Source organism: Monodelphis domestica, chromosome 3 (genome assembly GCF_027887165.1).
Source record: "Monodelphis domestica isolate mMonDom1 chromosome 3, mMonDom1.pri, whole genome shotgun sequence".
In the NCBI taxonomy this organism is placed as follows: domain Eukaryota; kingdom Metazoa; phylum Chordata; class Mammalia; order Didelphimorphia; family Didelphidae; genus Monodelphis; species Monodelphis domestica.
Genome location: NC_077229.1, coordinates 30,929,197 through 30,953,344, shown reverse-complemented (window position 1 = coordinate 30,953,344; position 24,148 = coordinate 30,929,197). Strand labels below are relative to the sequence as shown.

The window sequence follows — 24,148 nt, the reverse complement described above, 5'->3', positions numbered from 1 at the left end:
AAGACTCCTCCACACCTCACACGGGTACAGCTAAAACATCACGCCCTCTGCATTTCACTTAATTAGAGAAACTTTAGGAGGGGTGAGGGGGGCAATTATCTTCATAATAGCAAAGCATGCCTTTATTTATAAAGAACCTTTCTTTGGTGGAAATCTGAAAGAATGATAGTTATTATTTCAATTACCAAACAGCCCTACAGGGCAGGGAGTGGGGAAAGGCAGGCTCAATGCACAGGTAAGTAAGAAAGTTCAGTGACCTGTCCAAGGTCACATATCCATAGAGAAGAGAACTGAACCATCATGGCCGAAAGGCCATTCCCAGCAAACAAGCCCTTCTGCCTGGCCTCAAAGGCTAAATTAAGGAAAGCAGGCAGAGGGCAGGCCTTCACCTCCCACCAGACAAAGCAGAACAAGACCAACTCCAGTATTCCCGCTACATGTCATTTCACTGAAACCAGTCACATAAATGACAGGCTACTTGCTGCCCCACCAAGAGCACCCAAAGGGAGACCTTTAACAGGCCAGCTCCAACCGCATGGAGATGGAAGTAGGCAGGAGGGCGGGGGTGGGGGAATGACTATTTAAGCCACAGGCTTTATTTGGAATGAAAGGGGGGGGGGGGAGGGGGGGATGAGAACGGCTGAATGCAGCTGAGCAGAGGCTGTGGAATCGTCTGACAAAACAGAGCCAAAATTAGGCCCCAGAACTGTGAATGCCAACAGCCCCAGAGGGGGGAGGGAGCCGCACACCCCCTGCCCAGCACTTACTGAATGAAAAGTGCCCTCGCTGGAGTCGCGGGGTTTTTATTGGTTTGCATCTTTTGCTTTAACCCTTCTTCTTTACTCACTCAGTAACACAATTAATGGATTCCTCTATTTGTAACAAGCTGGCGTCCAGGCTTTCTGATCCTCAGTGCCCAGGCAGCGGCCTCTTAAGCCAACATTGCCATCCCCAGGGCAGGCAGGGGAGAGAGAGGTAACACTGCCATGACCTTCAATCGCTCAATAAGCATTAGCCTCTACAGTGTTTGAGGGGAGGCACACAGTCCCTGCCCCCCCCCCACCGCCCCCCGGCAGCTCCTAGCCTAGTAGAAGGCACCAACACAGACAGTCAGTCACAAGGCCAAGGTGGTACGGGAAGGGTGCACAAGTTCCTAATTGAGGCGGGCACTCTTTCTTAAACCTCTAAAACACCAAAGAGAAAACAACCAGCACTGGGTGCAAGCCAGGACAAGGAATGCCCCACCCAGGCCTGAGGCTCCCTTCTGCCCATGCCGGACAAGTGTGACTATCCCCTCCCATACTCAAGGAGAGGATGTGGCCCTAAGAGAGATGTCCTTTGGGGGTGTCTGGGAAACAAAGCATGATTTCTGAAGCTGCAATAAGCCTTCATGTAGCCATCGCACCCCGTGATGTGGCCAGGTGTGAACGTCACCACCAAGCGAAGGCACCATCTTTGGAGGTTGTCCCCCTCCTCGTGATCAGTCCTGTTCGTATCCCCTGCAACTGGTAGATTGTGTACGTGCCCGTGTGAGAGGGACAGAGAAAGAGTGAGCAGAGCGGAGGTGGGAAGAGATTCTTACAAAGGAAGCCAGCCCTCTCAAGTGCCCAGCACAGTGCTGCTCCAGATTCCTCTGCCCCAAGTGGAATAACTTCCATTCCCCAATGATACTCACTGAAAGAATGGAAAAGAAGACAAAGGAAGAGAATAGATTCCCTCCCAACACTGAATGTTAGGCCCTTGTGTGGCCAGGAGCCCCCAGGGTGTGGGGCAGCAGTACCTCGTCATGTCCCAGCATGCCCAGCAGGACTGTCGTGAGGCTCTTTCTAATCACTGTGTCCACTTTGGCCCCTGCTCCTTGGGTCACAAACCTCAGGGCTTGCAGCATCGTGTCTCTACAAAACAACACACTCCATTTTAAAGCCTGCTCTCCCACGTCTGAGGCTCCCCCACTCAACTGGATATATCTTAGCCCTGGACTTCCCGTGACTACGGAGTCGCTCCTCCCATTAGGTGAAGGCAACTCCAAATGACCCCACTGGAGGCTTCTGTCTGGAAGCTCTTTGAAGCTGCCACTGAAGTTGAACACTGACCCAATGGACACTCGACCCTTCTGGGCAAACCCATCCAACAAGGGAGGTTTCAGACAGCCCCTGAAACTGCCTTTTGCTTAAGGGAGTGGCTACGCCAGCACAGGTCACTAACAGATATCCACTTCCTTACTTCTGTGACCTCCAGGGAAAAGACTGAGCTCTGGGAAACCGTGTGGGCTGGTTAATCAGATGGGTTTAACTGGCACTTGGATGAAACAGCCAGTGGTTAGTGCAAATAAATGAAACAATATTAAGTATTTTCCCCATTCAAGGAGGCCTTTCACTGCAGAAATTTCTGCACCTTTTTTGCTCATTCTCCCTTCCTTCACTCCATATTCATTTTAATGTTTGTGCCAGGAACCAAGTGACTGCTGGGGAGGCCTAGCGCCTGCCTCTCTCCCATCTCACCTGATACCAGAGTCCTCAGTGGAGCGGATTCCATTCAGAAGCTCTGTGAAAAGCGGGTCCACCTTGATGTGGATGGCAATGAGCTTGCCCAAGGCATCAGCGGCTTTCAGGCGCACAGCTCGATTGGAGTCCTGGAGAGCTTTGGTGAAGGTTGTCTGCAGCTGAGGCAGGAATGGCTTCAGGGCAATCCCAACCTACAGAGGACAGACACCTTGGCCTTAGCAAGTGGTTCTGGCTAAGACCAAGGCCAGGCAAGGAAAGGCCCAAAGCAGCAGCCAAGGCAAGGATTCTTTTTCATCTAGGGGGTCATAGTTGGTTTTGTAACCCCCAACCCCCGAAAAGAGACATCAATGTTTTTAGAAATAAGAACACATGGAGAAACATGAAGAGGGTTCAACGGTAAACAACTGGGTTCTCCCTCATCTTCCTCTTTTCCACCTGTTTCTCTCTCAACTGGCTATGCTCAAACTGAGTCTAGCACAGTCACTCTACACACAGCAATGACAGGGCCCTGGATTGATTTTGCCCCAGTTGGCAGGCCCCAAAGGCAGCAGACCTTGCAAAGGCCTTGCCCCCACATTCCTTCTGGGCTTCTCTTTCAGTTCTGGGACGAAGGACCAAAGGGGAGAGTTGCCCTGGAGGAAATCTCGGGCTGGGGGTTGTTTTCCCACTGACCTTGGCCAGTAGGAGGCTCAGGGTCTCCAGCAGAGCCACCTTCACATTCCAGCTGAATCGGTCTCCCAGGATGCGAATCAGAGGGCCAGTGATGCTGACAACAGAGGGCTTCAGGGCATCGGCTGAAGTCAGTCGGATCACCAAGCCCAAGGCTCGGGCTGCTTCCTCTTTCTGTTCTGGGTTGCCGGTCAGGACTCCCTCCCGTAACACCGGGAGTATTGAGGTCACTCCCTAACAACAGGAACACACTTGAGTCAGGTGCCCCAAGCCAAAGAGGCTTAGGATCCAACCCACACAGCAGTTGCAGCTCCCAGCAGCCTTTCCGCCTAGGACATGGTGCTCCTTTACTCAGGAAGTCATACATTCAGGAGGCCCAAGTTACTGGGACAAGGAGATCTACTTCCCCAAGTGAGTGCTGGCTAGGGCACCCTGAAACAGGGCAGAGGGACAGGCCCAACTAAAAGATGGGAAGGTCCAGCCTTCTCTGCAGGACCACAGTCCTCACCCTGAGCCCTTCCACATCAGGGGGCCACTGGGCTCTCAGCCTTCAATGCTCTCTTACTATCAACGAGTCTTTTACCTCTATGCAAATGACTGTCAAACGTACCTGTCCAGCCTTCGCCTCCCCTCTGAGCTCTGATCCCCCTTCTCCACTGCTACTAAAGCCAATGTCCAGCTGGAAGCTCAAACTCAACATACCCAGAACGAAACCCATCACGTTCCCTGCAACCCACCCTTGCTCCTCCCAACTTCCCTCTATGGAGGTCACGTGGCCCTTTCTTCTAGTCAGCCAAGTCTACAATCTGCCAGTCACTCTTGACCCTAAGCTTCACCACCCCAACTCACCCTCACCAAATCAGTTGCCAAGCTTTGTCAATTAATAAATAACATTTATTTAGTGCCTACTAGGTGCCGGGCCCTATGCTTTACCCATTTCCTCTCATTTGATCTTCACAACCACTCTAGGAGGCAGGCACCATTACAATGCCCATTTTACAGATGAAGAAACTGAAGGCAAACAGAGGTGAAGTGATTTGCCCAGAGTCATAGCTAGTGAGTGTCTAAGGTAGGTTGGATCTAACCTCAGAATCTTCAGGGGCTCCCCACTGTCTCTGGGATAAACTAAAAAGCTCTTCTGTCTAGCACTGGCCTTCCTTTCCTGGCTGATGACAGATCACCACTTCTCCTCAACAGTTGTGACAGTCCATCTCCAGACTCCAGGTCTTTACACAAGCTGTGCCTCCCATGCTTGGAATATTCTCCCACCTTCTCAGAACTTCGAGCTCCTCGGCAGACTCAGTTCAAGTGCTACTTCCTCCAATGGCCTTCTAGACCCCTTCAGTTGTTAGTATGTCCCCCCCAAGTATGCTCTAGAACCCCAGAAAAGTGCAAGCTCCTTGAGGACAGGACCCTCCAGAATCTAATAGTGTCTGGAGTACAGCGGACTCTGTTGAATGCTTGTTGGCTGACTGAGAGAACACTGGGCTGAAGGTCAGAAGACCTGAGTTTGAGCCCTTAAGGTGACACTTTAGGCAAACTGCCTCTTCTGTAAGATGGTGATAACACTCCCAACACTCCCCCCCCACCTTATGGGATTACTGTGAAGGCTTCATCCAAAGAAGCTACTGTTTGGAATCCTCCACATCTCTACAAGAGGCCCACGGACCCACGGGTTCAACAGAAGCCTCAGGCCATATCTGGTTCAACCAGGCAGGTAGGGCCACCGGAGCATCTGTGTCCTGCACTTGGCCCTTTGGGCTTACAAAGGAATTTCATTGGTGACCATCCAGGTGAGAGCCACTAGGCCCCAGAGGTCCTACTCCCTGAGATGCCACATCACTTGCTGCTCAGAGAGACGGGCTCTACCAGCAGCCTAGCAGTAGGGGAGCTCTGACCCTGGGCACTCGGTCCTTTACCTTCTTAGGAATGCAGAATCCTGGCACATGCTCTCCCTTGGACTCATTCCCTACCATCCGGATGTCTCTGTGCAGGTCCTCGATTAGTGCCAGCTGGTTCCCAGCATCCAACTTCTGCAGAAATCCAGGGGAAACAGAAATGGATGTCAGAATGCTAATTATCTCCACGTCAGAACTTCTCACATGTTCATCAGGCATCGAGCTGCTAATTTAATTTACTTCATGTTCCCAGTGTCTGGCAATCAGCCAACAAGGCAAACTCTAAATGCCCCATGGACTCGCCAAAGAATGAATGAATGAATGAATGAAATCTGCAGCGACTGCTCACAGGGTCGTGAGAACATCTGATACTGGGACTTGGGTCTCAACACCAGCCCACCTTGGTGATGGCGTTCAAGGCATCCCAGCTCTCCTCCAGAACCACACTATTGGAGTCGTTGAAAAGGCGAATCAAGCCTGAGACAAGCCCACGCAGGTGCCCTGTGTAATCTGCCTTCGACTTGGAACAGTAAATGTTGAGGATGATGGCTGCCGCCTGCCTCATGCCCACTTCAGGGCTGCGGGTGGCCTCCAGCAGGTCCTCAATGATGATCCGGTGGCCAGCATCATCATCCACTGACAAGATAACCGCCTGACAGTTTGCCATCTCCTAAAGTCAGGGAGGAAACAGCAGTGACTACCATGTTCTCTAGATCAAAACAGCCCTGCTGCCCCAGACCTTTGGCCACCCTGGACCCTTACCAGCTGCTCCTCACTGGTGCCAAGCTTCTCCTTCAGGGCTGACATGACGGCTGGCAGGATCACCCCAAGGTGACGGGTCAGAGCATCACCCGCCACAGAGGAGAGGAAGGCCAGCACTCGGGTGTTGATAGGTGGAGATGTCAGCTGACAGGAAGGAGAAAAAGGATTAACTGCCTAATGGAAGGGACTCTTGCAGCACCCATCGGAAGCCCACCAATGACAGCCCTGGGGATGCCACTAGGAGCCACCAGGAAGAAGGGCTGGGACCTAGTCACCCCCACAGCGTGATGGCACAGGGGCAAGGGGGAGGGCCTTGAACTTTCACAGAACTCCCCCATGGGACATACTTTGGGCACCAGGTAGGGCAGCACCACACGACTTTTGACAGCCATGACTTGCTTCAGACCATCCAAGGCAAACTCTGACATCTCTTCATCATCCTAAGGAAAGAGACAAGAGATGACCTCCAAGAGTCAAGCCTGTGCCACATCCCCATCCACCCACCCCCACCAGTTCCCCAGGAAGAGAAAGACAGACAGACAGACAGACAGACACACACACACACACACACACACACACACACACACTCTCTCTCTCTCTCTCTCACATTAGAAGTTCATCTGGCCCAGCCCCTCAAGCCCAACAAGCCAACTCACCAGCTGCTTGAGCAGGAATGGCAAGATGTCCTCGAGGGCCTGGTAGCCAATGGTGGAGTGGAGCTGCTCGAAGGTTTTGGCTGCTGCCTCCCGGACCTCCTCCAGGGGGTCACATAAGGCCTTCCTGGCCGTGGGCACCAGAGATTCAGAGAAGAATAGCACCTGCCATGGGGTCAAGCACACAGAAGCCACATCAGGGGACTCTGCAGCCCCAAAGGCCAAAGCCAAGCCAAGAGGGAGAAAGGGACAGAGTCTGCCCTGAATCTGTGAAGGAAAGACCTCTTCACTAGAGGATGGAGGCAGTAGTGGGAGGCTCAGGAGAGGGGGATTTGGGTTCCAATCCAGACTCTCACACTTACAGCTGCTTGTTCACAAGCAAATAAGTCCCTGGCCTTGTTAGAACCTAAGATGAGCTCACACTTGATTAAGTGCCTACTATGTACCAGGCACTAAACTAAGTGCTTTACATATATGATCTCATTTGATCCTCACAACCCTGGAAGGTAGGTGCTACTAGGATACCCATATGATAGGTGAGGAAACTGAGGCAGGCAGTGGTGAAGTGACTTGCCCAGAGTCACACAGCTAGGATGTCTGAGGCTAAATCTGAGCTCAGTTCTTCCTGAGGCCAGGCCAGACATTTTGTGCCCTGTGCTGCCCCCTAGGGGCTCTGAACCCATTTTCTAATCTACAAAATGAAGGGCCATGAGAACCACAGGGTGCGTACCTCCCACCCCCAGCACCTCCAGACAGGCTCTGGATCCAGAATGCCCCCGAGGACTCAGCCAGCCTCTTCTGGAGGGATTCCAGGGCCCATGTGACAGCCCAGAGCAGCCCTTGAATGGAGCCTGGCCTGGCCTTTCCCAAGGGACAGCCCTTAAGGGCTTGAAGGCAGTGAGAAGAACTCTCCCAATCCAGCCCCACATCTTCTTTCTGTATTAAACATTCCCATTTCTTTTGACCGTTTCCGCCTGTGGCATGTTTCTGAAGCCTCTCTGATCCTAGCTGCCTGCCCACCTCAGGACCCCTCCTCTGCCCCATCCTACTTGGCCATGGTGTTCATGAAACATGGTGTCCAGGCCTGAGCACACACGCTAATCAAGACAGAATAGAGCTGGGCCACCAGTGGCCTCTTGGCCCACCATGGGTGTCTAGTCCACTAAAGCCCCCAGATCGTTTTCGGATAAACTACTAACTGCTCCCTAGGCATGCCCCTGGCTGGTCAGGAAGGAGAGATGCTGGGGATGCAAGGCCGAGTTACCACATGTTCAGGACCTCCTGGGCTCAACCTTAAATGAGATCTAGTATGCCTAACCCACCTCCCAGAAATGTTTTGAGGATCACGTTGCCTCTGAAGGAAGGTCAGGAAATACTTTCAACTCATTTGGAAATACCAGCCATCACTAGTGCAGCAAATAAGGTATTTGCACCCACTTGGTATTTATGTCCACAGTCATTCATGCCAAAGCACACACACAGAGCACAACATGTACACAACAGATCCCCTAGAACACATGACATGGCAACACCACTCACGTGATGTGCACGTAACATGCACATCTCAAACACACACAACACCCCCCCAACATCCAACAAGGCCTGCCTGCTGCAAGGGGCCACTCTTGGCAGTAATATTCCCTGAGATCCTATGCAGGAAGGGGACTATTACAAACTTAAACTAGGAGGGAAGGAAAAAACCTGTGACTTCAATGGTGTGGGCAACACCCAGAATGGGCCCATCTGTCACTGACAGACTGAGAGAGCTGCTGGGGGCACAGAGAAGTCAAGCAAACTGCCCAGGGTCGCACAGTCAGCACCAGAAGAGGAGGTCTTGACCCTTCCTGCCTCGAAGACTAGGCCACTACTCAGAGAAGGAGGCCTTGATCCAAGAGAAGAAGCAGGAAACAGAAGGGATAAAGAGGAGGACATCTGGGAGATGGCAGCTGCTGGCATCTGAGATTCTGACTAAAAAGGCCAGAGCCAGCAGCCCTTGTCCCAGAGCCTCCATGAGTCAGGGTCAGGAGGAAGCCGCCCTTGGGCTGAGCCAGAGTTCAATGAGTCACCCTCAGGTGGAAGGGTGGGCAAGAACATCCCTTAGGAGGCAGGCACTCACCGCATCCCTGCTGGTAGACTTCATGATCTCACTGAGCCCCACACACACGCCCTGCCTCTCGTCACTCTTCTCAGACCTCAGGCCTTCCTCGAGGATGGGGATGATCTCCGGCAAGATTTTCTCCCCGAGCTTCCGGACAAGGTCCCCCAATGTCCGTGCGGCAATCTATCAGCAGAAATCAGGCAAATCTTTCCACAAAGCCATTAATACATCCCAAAACCTTGTGCCTTCAAGTCTTCAGGGCACATATAAAATGATAATCAAAGACCAAAGGTCCCCTTAGATTCACCACAGCAAGAACCAATATATACATATGGGCACAAACTTTCATGTGATGGCCCAGCATGGGCCAATTCCTTCTGCGTCTAAATCCAAAGTTTTCTGAGCCTATCAATATTATGCCTTGACTGAAGGGAAGTTGGGAGTGGAAAGAATGCTTTAGAGGAAAAAAATCCTCTCAGCTGTATTCCTATAGACCATTTTTCCAAAACCAAATGTGAACTTCCACCGCCCAGGGAGAGAGGCAAAAAACCAGACCATTAAGAGACGGACATTCTCACCACAATCACATTCTCACCAAGGCAAGAGCCTGGCGCAGCAAAAGCCCAGGCAGCATCCCCTTCCCAATTCCCCCCAGCACCAATTACCTTTCCTCTGAATAAGAAACAGGGCTAGGCTCCCTCTCTCCCCCCATCCTCTTCTTTCTGTGAGACAGTATGGCTCACCCAGAGACTAAGACCTCAGAGGTCAGCTGGTCCAACACCTTCATCCTAAAGACAAGGCCTGAAGAGGACTGGTCACAGAAGAGCCTGGATATGGACCCAGGGAAACTTACTGTCCTCTTATCTGCACAGGTGCTAGCCAGAAAGCCCAGCAGGAGGCCAAAGAGGGTGGGCAGGATCTCCCGAAGGGTGCGGGGGGTGTTGGAGACCACAATCTTCCAGACGTGCAGAGATGCTTGTCGCACAACTAGCTGAGTGTCCGAGCGCCCCATATACAGCCCAGCCAGCACACGGTTCCGCCGCTCTACTCCCAGGGCACTGATGATCGCCTAAGGCCAACCAAGGGAAAGGAGAAGAGAAATTACAAATCAGGGAGGTTGCTGTGCCCAGTTGGAGATCAGAGAACAAGGTTCCTTAGACTCCCCCTACGAACAACCCAAGAGATGTCACCTTGTTGGACTGGGCAGTGCCAAAGTTGTCATCTTCAGAGGCTGTTTCTGTGGTCATTTTACCAGTGACCCCTGAGATGTGGAACAGAAGATCTCCAAGGAGCTGTACAGAGCTGAACCTACAGAAAGGAGGGACAGCAGAATCACAAACAAGCAACACTTCCGATTCCAAATAATGCTGACAGGAAGCAAGGCTAGCAAAAGGAGCTGCCATCTACATGGTGCTTGGTGGTGTCCCCTCTGAACATCACAACCATGCAGGAAGTGCTAGGATTAGGCTCATTGTACAGATAATCAACCACTAACCAAGTATTTATGAGGTGCCTACCAAGGGTCAAGCTAGCAATGGAGACACAAAGACAAAAATGAAACAGAGCCTGCCCTCAAGAGCTAACTCTCTAATGGGGGAGCACTTAAGGCAGAGACAAATGATGACCAGCATTAGGAAAACTCTGAAAAATACAAACCAGGTTGTGGTTTGGCTGTAACAGCAACAGGAGTGACCCCAGGGATTGGTGAAGACTCTGGCCGCAGGGCCAGGAAGGGTAATCTAATATGAGGAGGGGGAAGAGTTCTAGACTCTGCTGGACCAAATCTAAAGCCAACTCAACCAATTCCATCCCCAAACCCTGCCCTGGCCCAAGATAAGTCACCTTATCCTCCAGAGGTCATCAAAGAGGCCTTGTTCCAGCTGGGGCAGCAGCAGTGCAATGGCCGTCTCTGCATACATTGAGATGATCCTCTGGCCTGCACGCAGGGCAGTGTCCCGCACAAACTCGTTCTCATCAGCAAGTGCCTGCAGAGAAACATAGCAGCTGGATGTGGATCTCCCCAGAAAGAGGACCCAAAGGCCTGGAACAGGGCATGGTCTGGCCCTTGGAAGTCCTGCCACATCACCCTTCAGCAAGAACTCCTGGCCCTTCTACAAGCAGACACCTGCCTTGAGGATGCATGGAATGATGGGCCCCACATAAGGGGTAAACTTGTCTCCAAAGGTGATGGGCAGGTAGTTGAACATCATGATGTAGCCATCACGGACGTGGGGGGCAATATCCACTTTGCTGGCTGTAGCGACGATTTCGGGCATCAGCTTCTCCAACTTCTCAACTCCCAGACCAGCCATGACCTCAGCCAACCCTGCAAGGCAAGGACTAATGTACAGCCTCTCTCCCCCCACATTAACATAAACAGAAAAGAATCCATCAGGGAGGAGCTATTTTCCTAGCTAATAAGTAGTCAAAGGTTATGTCACCTTTGACATAGTTTGACAAAGTCACAACCAGGGACAACCATATCCAACACCGCTCTAAATCACTCAAAAGTCATCCATGCACATCAGAACAGCTCCAAGGTTTCCCTTCACATCCACAAAGATGACCAAAGATAGCCTAGTCAATGACGGAGGGACTACAGAAGGCTGCACACTAGCGCATCAATGGGAAAGCCATGAATAGGTCCAACTATTCTGCAAGGAAATGTGAAAACAGGCTTAGAAAGGGGCTACAAAGCCCACCTCCAGAGGCCCACATCTCCCAAGGCATCACAGGCAAAAAGGAAAGCCCCACAGAAACCACAACTCTACAGCAGCACTTTTCGTAGCATCAATGGAAGGGATGGAACACATACATTTCGGTATTCCAATGTGCATAAATTCAGAGCACAGGTGAGGCAGGGAAGCAGGTAGAACCAGAAAAGCAATCCGCACCATGACTACAATACCCTGACTGGGGAAGGGATGAAGCTAGAAGAGATGGCACGATATGGCCATCTGGGCAGAACTGGGAGGCTTCGGGGCAGGACATCACAAAGACTGGTGTGTTCGTGGGGGCCCGGCTTGCTTGTTTACCTGGACTACTCTTCACGGCACTTTTAAAATTCTTTGGGAGAAGGGATACATATACAAAGACAGGCAGGGTATTTGTTTTTCACACACACTCCTCATTCTGCGCTCACCTTGGGCAGCGCCTGAACGATCCACTGAGCTCTGCTCGTACGTCAGGGTCTCCATCAGCCAGGGCAGCAAGTCCTCAAAGCATGACTCGCCCATGCCTTTCACCATGGCTCCTAAAGCCTTTGCAGACACCGTCCGAACCTACCCAAGAACCAAGAGATCTATTGCGGAAGACTGGAGGTTGTGCTTCTCCCACCAGAGCCACAAAATTGCTTCTCTCTCAGTTCCAACCACACCACTTATTTCCTTAAGTTAAAATTAAGTGCATAGAGATATCAAAAAACAGTGGCTAACTTCAAGGCACTTACATTCCAATATTCTCACTGAATTTTAGAGAATCTCTTTATTCTGAACTAAGAAGTCCCAAAGACTTACCTCAGGCACAGGGTCCAAGAGAGAGGCTTTCAGCCCAGGGGTCACACTAGGCAGGTAAGGAGCCAAGTCCTAGAACACAAGACAAAGAAGGCTGCCAAGTCCCTCAGGAGCCCCTTCAGCCTGTCCTTCTGCTCCCGGCAGGCCTAAGTATGACTGATCTTATCCCAGAGGAAGGGGCCTGCCCGTGAAAACTCCAGGACTATCAGAGCTGCAAGGCAGGGGAGGGAAAGCATCAAGAAGCCACACGTCCACAACCCAGGAAAGCCACTTTCCAAGGGTCTTAGAACTTCTGGCCAAGAAATGTCTTTCCTTCATTCCAATCAAAAGGAGGCCAAGACTAGCCTCCGCTATGGTCTTATCTTCCTGCTCTCTCTCACATTAAGGGGAACGTGCTAGACTGGATGGATAGGCTGGACTTGGAGCTAGATAAACCTGGGTTCAAATCTTGCCTTGGGCACTTCCTACCTATGTGACTCCAGATAACTCTCTGGGCCTCAGTTTCCTCCTCTGTAAAATCAGCACCTGGATCTAATGACCTCTAAAGACCCTTCTAGGTCTAGATAAGGAACTTATCTGTGACCTTCTCCCTAGCACCAAGCAGGAGCCTCTCAGGGAGCACTGGAGCATTCAGTGGCTCCTCTTTCCAAGAAGCTTTAAATCTCAGCAGGAAGGAAGGAAGGTGAGCAGAGCCATGGGCAGATGGGGTATCAGTCTGCACAACTAGATAACACTCTAGTCATGCTGGTTCCCCATGAAAGGTCATAAGCACATTTATTTATCACATGGGAATGGAAAAACACTCAAGTCTCTGCAAAAACTGCCTTTGTTCTCAATGCTGAGGTGGGATAACTTCCAGTCTCTACTGGCCTACATGCTGTAAGGTTCCTAACTTCAGTTACTGCTTCCCTGTTCTACCTCCTCCTCCTCCTCTTTCCCTGTCCCCTTTCAGCAAAGAGATCTGATTTCTACATCACAAATTTACCAGGGACTAGCTCTCCATCTTGTGAGTCTGACATCCTCAGACCATTGCCGGCTCTGTGCCCCCTCCCCACCCCCCAGAGTGAGCCCTCACCTTCTGGTCCGTCAGAGAGTACATGTTGCCAATGATCTGGGCCGCCATCTTGCGGGTGTCCGTGGATCGATCCTGAAAGGCCCTTTGGACGATGGGCATGATGAGAGCCAAGGACGGGGCATCGATGAAATGAACAAATTTGGTATCTAGCAGGGTCTGCAGGCATTGCTGAGTCTTCCTAGAGGGATCCGTCAGGGCATCCAGAAGGACTGGTGCAATAGCTATAAATTCAGGAAGAGAATGAGCCCTTGGCTTGTAAGAGTCACTAAAAGGTGCCCAGACTCCGAAATAGCTCTAAGGACACAAGAACAAGAGGGGCCTTCAGGGAGCCCTTCCTAAAGTGCCCCAAGCCCTCAGCTAACGAAGCTGGCTCATCAGTATTTGAGGCTCTGCTGGTCCCAACAATCTGCTGATAGGGCAGGGACCAAGGAGAGACGGCACCTTCTAGTTCTGCTCTCCTGAGACACTGTGGCCTCTTGGCCCAAGGCTCCAGGTCAATTCCAAGAGGCAGTGAATGACCTGAGTCTACTACTGAGGCTCTCTGAATAAGCAACTATGGCAGAACAGCTAATGATGCCCAAATGTGGACTGAGCTCAAAGTCTTTGAACAGTGTAATGGGGACAACAGTAGGAAAGAAAATGGGGGTTGGGTGCCTTCATATCACCTTCCCACTTCCATATTTGGAACCTGTTCATAAAATTCTACAGAGAAGGAGCAGTTGGGTGGCTCAGTGGGTAGAGAGCTAGGCCTAGAGACAGGAGGTCCTGGTTCAAATCTGACCTCAGACACTTCCTACCTATGTAACCCTGAGCAAGTCACTTTACCTTCACTGCCTTGTCCTTACTGCTCTTCTGTGGGTGGGGAGAAAGAGAACCTGCCTGTGAGGGGACTTCTCCAGGCAGAATTGGTCACTAAGCCAAGGGAGCTGTGCTCACCTGTTGTTTTCTGATATCAGGGAGGACAGGGGAGGAGTAGGTTATATCAAGGAAGAAGAGGATGAACAATGAAAGTCATGCATAAGAAGAAGAGTACCCTCTTCTATTTCTAGAAGGCTTTTCATCTGTAAACACATAGAAATTTACTGGGCTGGGAGTCAGCTGAGATGAGTTCTAGTTTTTTTGTTTGTTTGTTTTAAATGCTTACATTCTTAGTAACAATTCTAAGACAGAAGGAAGCTAAGGGCTAGACTTGAAAGTCAAATGACTTGCCCAGGGTCACATAGCTAGGAAGCCAGATTTGAGCCCAGGACCTCCCAACTGGAGGCCTGCTGCTCTAGTCACAATGGTACCTAGCTGCTCCAGGGTTCTAGTTTCAACTCTGTAACTAACTAGCTGTGTAACCTTGGAGAAGTCCCTTCCCTGATCTGGGTCTCAGTTTTCTCCTCTGTCAAATGAGGAGGGCTGGACTAGAGATCTCTAATGTCCCTACTAGCTTAAAAACACCATAAAATCAGGAAATGGAACCAAGATGAAGTAGCAGCAAGAAGTAGAATGAGGCACCCCTTCCTTCCCCCCCCTTTTCCCCCACTCCTACAAACAGATCTAGAAAACACATCAGAATCATGATTAGAAAATCCAAGGAAAAAAGTTACACTGAATCATTTTTTGAGCCCAGGTCAGCACAGGGAGATAGAGAGAGGCCTGTGGACCCCAAGGTTGGGGTCTGGCCAGGAGTACACTGCTTAGAACATTCCAGCCCAATGATCAGACCAAGAATAGGTCCCAGATCCAGCCAAGAGGGGCCTAGGAACTGGCAGCTTTGTCAATCATTGTCCTTCTCTGGTTCACAGAGCCAGAGAGGACTACAAAGGGGACCTACTCTGAAGTGTGATATTCCAGTACAAAGAATAGTCACAGGCCCTAGGAGTTCAGAGGCAAGTAGCAGCTGGGTGGCTGGGGCCCCAGAAGCAGAGCAGAGACTCATTTCCAACTTCCAGCCCAGCCTGAAGCCTGCAGTAGAAAAACCAGGGCACAGTTCTGTCACTCTGAATCAGCAGGTCTTTCTTTCCATCTGGCTGAGAGTAACTGAATGCATTAGCAGTCTAATAGATAGCCAAACAGGGCAAGACCACAGGTGGGTGGCTTAGACCCAGCTTGCAGAACAGTCCAGGGCAGCAGCAATCAGACTTCCTGAGTAAAATCACTTCGGGAGCACTAAAAGCTTGCAGGTACCAGGCTATGCTAATCTGGAGATTCCAGATAAACACGATACCCGATATCCTAGGACAGCAGCAACAAGACCAGTTCAGACATTCCCTCCAGAAGTGCAAAAAGCCCAAGCTGAACAAAGTTTAAGTTGGGAAGTAGGCACAATGAAAGAGCAAACAACAAAAAAGAATCCCATCATAAAAAGTTAGTATGGTGATAGGAACATTGACGACACCAACCCAATAAAACAGAATGACTCCAACGCATCTACAAGCAATGCTTCAAAGGAAAACAAATGGGGCGTAATTTCAACTAAGATTTCTGGAAGAGATAAAGCAAAAGTCTTTTTAAAAAGGGACAAAAAATATTTTTATAAAGAAATGAGAGCAATAGAAGGAAAAAATGGGAAATAACTAAGAGCGATGGAAGGAAGAAGTGGAAAGGGAATCAACAGCTTGAAATGAGAGGTACAAAACCCTGCACAGGTTACACATAGCCTGAAAATCAGAATGCATCCAAAGAGAAGATAATGACTTCAGGAGGCCCCAAAAAATATTAAGAACAAAGTCAAAAGAAAGAAAAGGAAAGGAAAAAAAATGGAAGGTATCTATCTCATAGCAAGAACAAATGACCCAGAAAATAGGTCGAGACAAGATAATTTAGGAATCACTGGACAACCTGAAGCATGAGCAAGGAAAGAAGGCTCTTTTTTCATCATGTTTCAAGAACTCATTAAAGAAAAATCTCTTAGAACCAGAGTACATTGTAGAAGAAGAATCTATTGGTTACCTCCTGAAACTCCCAAAATGAAAACCACCAAGGAACATTACAGTCAAAACCTAGAATTTCCAGGTCAAGGAAAAAAATCTACAAGAAGAAAGAGTTCAAGCACCAAAGAGCCCCAGTCAGGTTCCTATTCAATTTATTAGATGACACTAAAAGGAGCAGAGAGCTCAGAACAGGATAACCCAGAAAGCAAAAGATATCAACTAACTTATCCAGCAAAACAGAGTGTAGTCCTGGGGGTGGAGGGGAGAAGATTTCCAAATATTTCTGGTGAAAAGACCAGAAGCACATAGGAAATGTGAAGGGCAAACATAGGAGTCAATAAAACCACAAAACAGTAAAACACAAAGGAATATTGATAAAGGACTCAACAAGGATAAAGTGTTTGCATTCTACTGACGAGAAATGCTAATTAGTCCTTCTCTGAACCTTATTACCATCAAGGATCATGGAGGGAGACTAATTAGACAGAAGACCTGGGAGCTCTTCTATTATATTCCAATGGAATGGAGAGAAAAGAGGAATACATTGGGGTAAAGGGACTTGGGGAACAAGAAAAAAGCTAAAGAAAATTCTATAATCAGAGCACCCAAGTCGAAATCTATACAAACAAGCTAAAAGGGACGGGAAGCAGCTGACAGAAAATGTATTCTCATCTGAAACTGGTCAAAGGAGGAAAGAATACAAGAATACATATACACACTCACACAAATACATACATAATACAAACACATATGCCCATGCACACAGAGCTGGGGACAGAAATTCATTTCAGTCAAGAGGGAAATAGGAGGGAAAGGGGAGAAGGGAGAGGAGGCCATAAGGAGAATAGAACGAAATAGAGTTTGAGAGTTTGGTCCTAATCAAACTCTAAAGACATATAAAAATACTTACTAGCAGCTCTTTTTGCAGGGACAAAGAACTGGGAAGCAAGCAGTGGCAGTGGGGAAAGGTGTCTATCAACAGGGAAGTAGTTAAACATTATGACCTGTGAATGTGAGGGAATACTATTGTTCTCTACAAAATGATAAAGGAAGGATGGTTTCAGAAAGAGCTGGAAAGACCTTCATGGACTGATGAAGAGTAAAATAAGCAGAACCAGGAAAACACAGTAACAGCATTGTTACATTGTATGATGATCAACTGTAAGAGACTTAGCTATTAATAGCAATACAATGACCCAGGACAATTCTGAGGGACTTATAGCAAAGAACGCTATCCATCTCCAGAGAAAGAACTGTGGGAGTACAAATGCAGATGAAAACATGATTTTTCACTTGTTTATTTAGGTTTATGTTTTGGGGTTTGGGTTTTATAAGATTTCTCACAAAAATGAACAATATGGAAATATGTTTTGCATGATAATATACATATAACCCAGACCAAATTGTCTGCAAGAATTGAAAAGAAGGGACAGGAGGGAAGGAGATAAGTTCAATCATATAACTTAGGAAAACTTGTGTGGAAATTTGTAATTACATATAATTGATAAAAAAAATTAAAATTAAAAAAAAAAAGAAATGATGAAGGGGATGGTTTTAGAGAAACCTGGGAAAACTTGTATGAATTGATGCAAAGTGAACTGAGCATCACCAGGAGAACAACTTACACAATGACAACAATATGCTAAAGACAAAGAACTTTTAAGGATTTCATTATTATGACCATCAAAAATTACCAAGGGAGTTCCAGATGACTCATGAGAGAGTATGCTCCCCATCTCCTGATAGAGAGCTTAAAGAACTTGAGTGCAGAATAAGACAAATTTTTTTTGGCCGTGACCAATAAAATGTGTTTGCTTTGACATGTCTGTAAAAGGGGTTTTGTTTTTCATGAGAAAGGGAGAAAAGAGGGGGCAGATATTTACTAACTGAAAAAAATAAGATATAATTCTTAAAAATTAAATGAGGGAGTTGGGGAAGAAAAATGGTAAAATAAAACTTAGACTTAAATCCCTGGGGGAAAAAAAAGAAAATAAACTGGTAAGTGGAGGAATCAAGATGCCATAAAATCACAGAATGTTATACTTGGAAGCGATCTAGAGGACAGCCAATTTATGAAACCCTCAATATCCTAAACATCGGTCTATTTTCTGATACTTGATTTAAGTACAGGAACTTTTAGCATCCTGAAGGAGGAACTTCTCAAATGCCAACCACTGACTTGGATTCACAGCCATCTTAACAAGTTATAGCATCCTCCAAGTTCAGCATTACCTATTATATTATTTGTCCCCAGAAAGAATAATTCATTGCTTCCTGATCTCTGCCTGTCAAGATTCTCATCTACTCAGGCTAAGCTCAGGTGCCAGCCACTTCTATGATTTCCTCCCCAGTTTTCAACTTCATTCTACAAACCCTTTCTCAGGGTCAATAATCTCTCCTCAACTTTCTTGGAATATTTTCTTCATTGGCTACTCTCCTTGGTCCCTGAATCATTCCACTTGGTGTCATACTTATCTAAATCCAAGTTGCATCTACTGTCCCATTCTCTACCCTATCCCGTCCCCATTCTCATTCCCCCCAATATATTCTGAGTTCCTTGAGTTACACGACTGGATTGTATTCCAAGGCAGCAGCCCAGTACTGTGTGAACTGAATATAATTTAACCTTGTTAACATACTTATCTGTCTACTTCTTATTCCACATTACCTGGCTCCCACCCCAGTTGGGCTATACTTTCTTTGGGTAAAGAAGCTATACTCTGTTGTCCATTTTTGTAGCACCAGGATCAGGAGAAGCTAGAATGTGCTCAATAGATATTTTGGGCTGACAACAGTTGAGGAAAACATTGTGTATACCTACACAAAAATGCCCCTAATGTGTGCATTTTGGAATGGCTCTAAACCCTGGGAGACTACATCTCCCAGGACTCTCTACCTCAATTTCCTTTGTGGGAGGCGTCTGAGAAAGTATAAAAGAGAAAAGCTCCAGTTTTGGCACCTTTTGTCCCTGAGAGTTTTAGTCCCTGCATAGCTGCTGGAAATCAAACTTTCTCTAGCTAACCCAAAATCTTTCTTTTTTTTAAACCCTAAATAAATCCAGTTAAATATCCCTGAAGTCTAGCCTAATTTTGTTCTGCACCCTAACCTATCTCTAAAAGGCCCTGCTTGAGTTACTGGGGCTGGGGTGACCTGGCTATCTTCCTTTCCCATTCCTTCCCTTCCTTTCCCTAGCTTTCCTATCCTCCTCCTTTTTTCACAACATTTCCCTTAGAACAACACATGGCACCAAAGGCCGGCCCGCCCTAAATAAATGGAGACCTATCTTCAGGGTGGACAATGTAATTTTCTTCCTTTAGTCACATCCCAACAGAATCTCAGTGATCTTGGATGTCTTTCTTAATTCTTCCATGATGAGGCTGCACATCTGTAGCAGAACAAGCTATGAATTTAAGGAGTAAGAAGACCTGTGCCAGGAACAGAATGCTGTTATCTAACACAAATCACTTCTGGTTCTCAGTTTTCTCATCAGTGAAATGGGACTAATAATACTTGCAGTACCTATCTCCCAGGATTGTTGTGAGGAAAATGCTATGAATTCCAATATAAATGTAAGCTATAAATATCACAAGACAGTTTTTCAAAATATTTTTCAAAGATGTGCCTAGTCTCCAAATTCAATCACATCCCAAACAAATACTAAGCTTCTGGCTGGAAATGGAGAGGTAAAGGATTTCCCTAAGTTTATAAAGCAATGATTACCCAAATGCCTTCAAATTATTTTGTCTAAAGTTTCATCTAGTCCAAAGTAATCTCCCATGTCTTTCCCTTCACCAAGAAAAAGGACGACAAATCAATATCGTGTTGTATTTGGTGGAAGGGTTAGAGATCAGTTACCATTTAGGAGAGCAAAGCATCAGCCTTCTTGCAACTAAGAAAGAAAAATGATTTAAGGACAATGAACTACTTCTAAAAATGACTGTAAAACGAACTACCTCTAAAAATAATTGTGAATAAAAACAGGAACCATATTAATACAGAGCAAAAAAGACTATGAAACTAATATAAAATAAGACCCTTGCAATGCCTTCTAACACCACAGCTGACAAAAGTCCATTTTCACACTCTGCCCCGAGACCTCTTCCTTGTGACTTCCTATTCCACAATTATGGGCACAAGAAATCTTTGTTTAAAAAGAAATGCCAAATCTATGTGCCCCATAAAATAGCAGGACCCCTGTGAGAGACCCAAACAAGAAAAATCTGAAGCTCTCAGGTTGAGGCAAGAATCACTTGCTCTCTCATTCTACAACCATCATATTTTATGGGCCTCCCACTGATCAAGAGTATGAGCTGAGCTTTCTGACCCTTATCTGGCATCTGATGAAAAAATAATAACCAGGTTTATGCTCTAGAAATGCCTGTTTCCCCAGAGCTATTAGAATGGAATGACACTGTTTCAAAGAGCTTGATGTTCACACTGATCTGTGAAACGTGCCCACCATCCTAAATCTAATGAGGCATTTCCAGCCACAGGAATCCCCGTGGCTCAAGCTGGGCATTGAGGGATAACAGCATCAAGCTACTCTCACGGGCTCATCTGATGCTTCTGAGCCACAAATGCAATGTCCCCACCTATGCTAAATCAAAGATCTGGGAGAGCTCTCACCAGAGTCTAATGCCAATGGAGAAAATGGCCTTCTAAATTATTATCTCAAAGATAACCACCAAAATGTAAACTCGGATATTCTAAAGAAGGAAATTAATACTGATAAGTCATAGCTTCCCAAATGGCAAGAATAACCATCAAAAGTTCTCTAGTGGAACCTTGGGACAAAGGGGTGGAGGGACAGACGGATGGACAAACACACATGTGCACATGCACGCACACACAAGCACACACACAGACACAATGAGGAGAAACAAGAGAAAAGAAGAGCTGGAAAGAGAGGACTTACCTAGTATCTCCGGGTTTCGGATGACAGAGCCGATCTGCCTTAGCGCTTGCTGTCCAGCCTTCTGAACTTTCACATGGGAATCAGTCAGCACTTCAGTGAGTTTTGGCACAATATTAGGCAGGCAAGACGACAACTGCTTTGGGGCACAGTATGCCATTGCCCCAAGCAACTCCACAGACCCTAGGGATGAAAAGACATACTGTCAGCAGGTAAAAAGGAACGGAGACTCCAACTTAGGTCCTATGTTCTCCTGAAACCCTGGTGCAATCAATGGTGAACCAGTGGAAACACCTAAGAATACCAGCCTTGAGTCAACTCAAACAGCTTCATGGCACTGGGGGAAAATGAACAGTTGCCCAGATTACGTATGCAATTCACAGAAGCAAATGAGCACAACAGCCTGGTATCTGAAAAACTCAAGGATCCCAAGAATTGAGGCAAGAATACACTATCCGATGAAAACTGTTGGGAAAACTGGAAAGCAGTCTGGCAAAAACTTGAAACAGACTGACATTTCATACCATATATTAAGAAAAATTCCAAATGGGTACATGATTTGGACATAAAGGATGACATCACACGCAAATCAGAACAACAAAGAAGAAATTACCTGTTAGAGTTACAGAAAAGTTCATAAGCAAAGAGATAGCATAAGCAAGAGATAGAGGTAATAGGAAGTAAAATGGATGATTTTGATTACATAAAATTTAAGGTTTTGCACAAATAAAACTAAGTGCTGATAAAATTAGAAGAAAAGGTAAATGGGCAAAAATGTTGATAGCACTGAAGAAAATAAAATTGACAATTTTTTCTCAGATAAAGGTCTTGTTTCTAAGATATATTGTCCCAAAAGCCTTAGTGCAGGGTTTTTTTTAAGCTATTCATCTTTAGAGCCTTAATCCATTGAAATTTTTTTCATAAAGAAACTTTTTTTCCCCTTTTGCCTTTTAGTAATCCTTATTTGCTTAAAACTCTGCTCTAAGTCCTTAGGGACACTAGATACATAGAGAACTGATTCAATTTTATAAAAATAAGAAGCATTCCTCAATTGCTAAAGTCAAAGAAACAACCAGAGAGTTTTAAGAAGAAATCCAAGCTATCAATGGCCTCATGGAAAAAAATGCTCCAAATCACAAAGAGGAAAATGCACATTAAAACAACAGGTTCCATCTCACACTCATCTGACTGTCAACACTGGTAAAACAGGAAAATAACAAATGCTAGAAGAGCTATGTAAAAATAGGTACATTGATGCACTGTTGGTAGAACTGTGAGCTGGTCCAGTCATTCTGGAATGCAATTTGTAAGCATGCTAAAAAAGCTATTCAACTGTGCACACCCTTTGACTCAGTATGGAGCTACTAGGCCTATGCCCCAAAGAGATCACAGAGGAAAATGAGCTATATGATAAATAATATTTATGAGTCAGCTAGATGGCTCAGTGGATAGAGCACTGGGCCTGGAGTCAAGAAGACCTAAGTTCAAATCCAGCTAGCTTTTTTTTTTTAAACCTTCACCTTCTTAGAACCAATACTAAATATTGATTGTAGGGCAGAAGAGCAGTAAGGGCTTGGCAATGGGGGTTAAGTGACTCGCCCAAGGTTACAAAGCTAGGAAGTATCTGAGGTCACATTTGAACCTAGGACCTCCTGACTCCAGGCCTGGAGCTCTATCCACAGAACCGCTCAGCTGCCCCTCTCAGACTCTTATTAGCTGTGTGGCTCTGGGCAAGACATAACCTCTGTTTCCTTAATCCACTGAAGACAGAAATGGCAAACCCTCTAGGATCCTTGACAAGAAAATTCCACTGACAGACCCGAAGAATCACACATGACCGAATGACTAAACAATAATATTTCTAGCACTTCTTCTGATGGTGATAAAGAAGTGGAAATGGGAGGGGATGCCCAACAATTAGGGAATGGTCATAGTATACGAATGTGGTAGAATACAACTGTGCTATAAGAAATGATGACAGGCACAGTTTCCGAGAACCCTGGGAAGACTTGTACGGTGCAGAGTGAAGTGACCAGAACCAGGAGAACAACTTACAAAACATTGAAAAGACTTCAAAAACAATCCACCTCCAAAGAGATCTAATTTTTTTAGACATGGCCACTGGAGGAAATTGTATTACTTGCCTATACATGTCTGTGATTGGGTTTTTTGTTATGTTTTGTTTTGTTCTTTCTCAATTAGACAAATAGGAGGAACAGAAGGAGAATCATTGTTTGAAAGAAGTAAAATAAAATTTAACTTCGAGAACATTTTTAAATGAGCAGGTGCTTCACACCCAGGCTCTAAATGTCACAATGTAGCAGGGAAAAGCCCGCAGAGCTAGTAGAGAAGGGAGAGCCTGAGCAAGGCTTCTGGGTCAAGCACCACTGCTCCGCAGAATCCTCAGTGTTTATCCACGTTCAGACTTTAGGCTGTGGCCATGTAGGGGACGCCCCCTACCCCAAATGGTAAGGAAGAGTCATGGGTGTGGAACAAAGTAAATGATGTCAGGGAGTTTTTATGAATGGTTCAGTTTGATGAACTTCCCCCCCCCCCTCTTTTTTAAAGAAAAATTCTTTATTATAAGGAATGGTTCTTAAGAAAGGACTGGAGCAGGGATACTAGGAGAAGTATATGGGATGTAAATCCAGAAGGTATCAATAAAAATGGATTCTTAAAAGAGAACAGACGTCAGGGGGGTAGAAGAATTAAGAGGGAATTTCTAAAGCACCTAAAGTCTCCCATCTATTCCTGGCCTTTAATAAGGAAAAAGCCTTTTAGGTACCCCAACTCCACACAGATCACTTTATGGGACAAAAAAGGGAGACTGAGGGTCAGGACAGCACTCTCACCAGCTTTGGTCCTCCAAGACTCCTCTTCAAGGGCAGCCAATAAGGAAGGGAGAACCAGCTTCACCCCGTGAGCACTCAGGTTACTCATCACGGCTTTGGCACAGTCATCTGCAGCCTCAAAGAAGGAGAAAAGAAATTCAGAAGCAGCCTCCATCCCTCAAAGCCCAGCCCCAGCCCACAGAGGGCTGGGGAACATGAAGCATTCATCAGGCGCTTACTCCTTGTCAGGCCCTGGGTTACTGCAGCCCCACATCTGGTTGTGCCAAGACGATCGGAGGGCTCGCCTAGACCTCAG

The 24,148-nt window shown here is 47.0% G+C and overlaps 1 protein-coding gene across 1 annotated transcript in view; it reads right to left on the bottom strand.

The window, feature by feature from the left end:
- Nucleotides 1-24,148, bottom strand: part of GCN1 (GCN1 activator of EIF2AK4) — a 71,037-nt gene that overhangs the window by 3,051 nt on the left and 43,838 nt on the right. Inside the window, exons 36-53 of the mRNA XM_001363430.5 lie at nt 23,854-23,968; nt 21,005-21,184; nt 13,172-13,392; nt 12,100-12,168; nt 11,727-11,865; nt 10,714-10,910; nt 10,427-10,569; nt 9,775-9,892; nt 9,438-9,653; nt 8,603-8,767; nt 6,490-6,651; nt 6,181-6,273; nt 5,834-5,977; nt 5,472-5,741; nt 5,093-5,206; nt 3,177-3,407; nt 2,502-2,695; nt 1,781-1,895 (exon numbers count right to left, since the gene is read on the bottom strand). Of these exons, the coding sequence (XP_001363467.1) occupies nt 1,781-1,895; nt 2,502-2,695; nt 3,177-3,407; nt 5,093-5,206; nt 5,472-5,741; nt 5,834-5,977; nt 6,181-6,273; nt 6,490-6,651; nt 8,603-8,767; nt 9,438-9,653; nt 9,775-9,892; nt 10,427-10,569; nt 10,714-10,910; nt 11,727-11,865; nt 12,100-12,168; nt 13,172-13,392; nt 21,005-21,184; nt 23,854-23,968 (2,886 nt within the window). The remainder of the gene's footprint in view (nt 1-1,780; nt 1,896-2,501; nt 2,696-3,176; nt 3,408-5,092; nt 5,207-5,471; nt 5,742-5,833; nt 5,978-6,180; nt 6,274-6,489; nt 6,652-8,602; nt 8,768-9,437; nt 9,654-9,774; nt 9,893-10,426; nt 10,570-10,713; nt 10,911-11,726; nt 11,866-12,099; nt 12,169-13,171; nt 13,393-21,004; nt 21,185-23,853; nt 23,969-24,148) is intronic.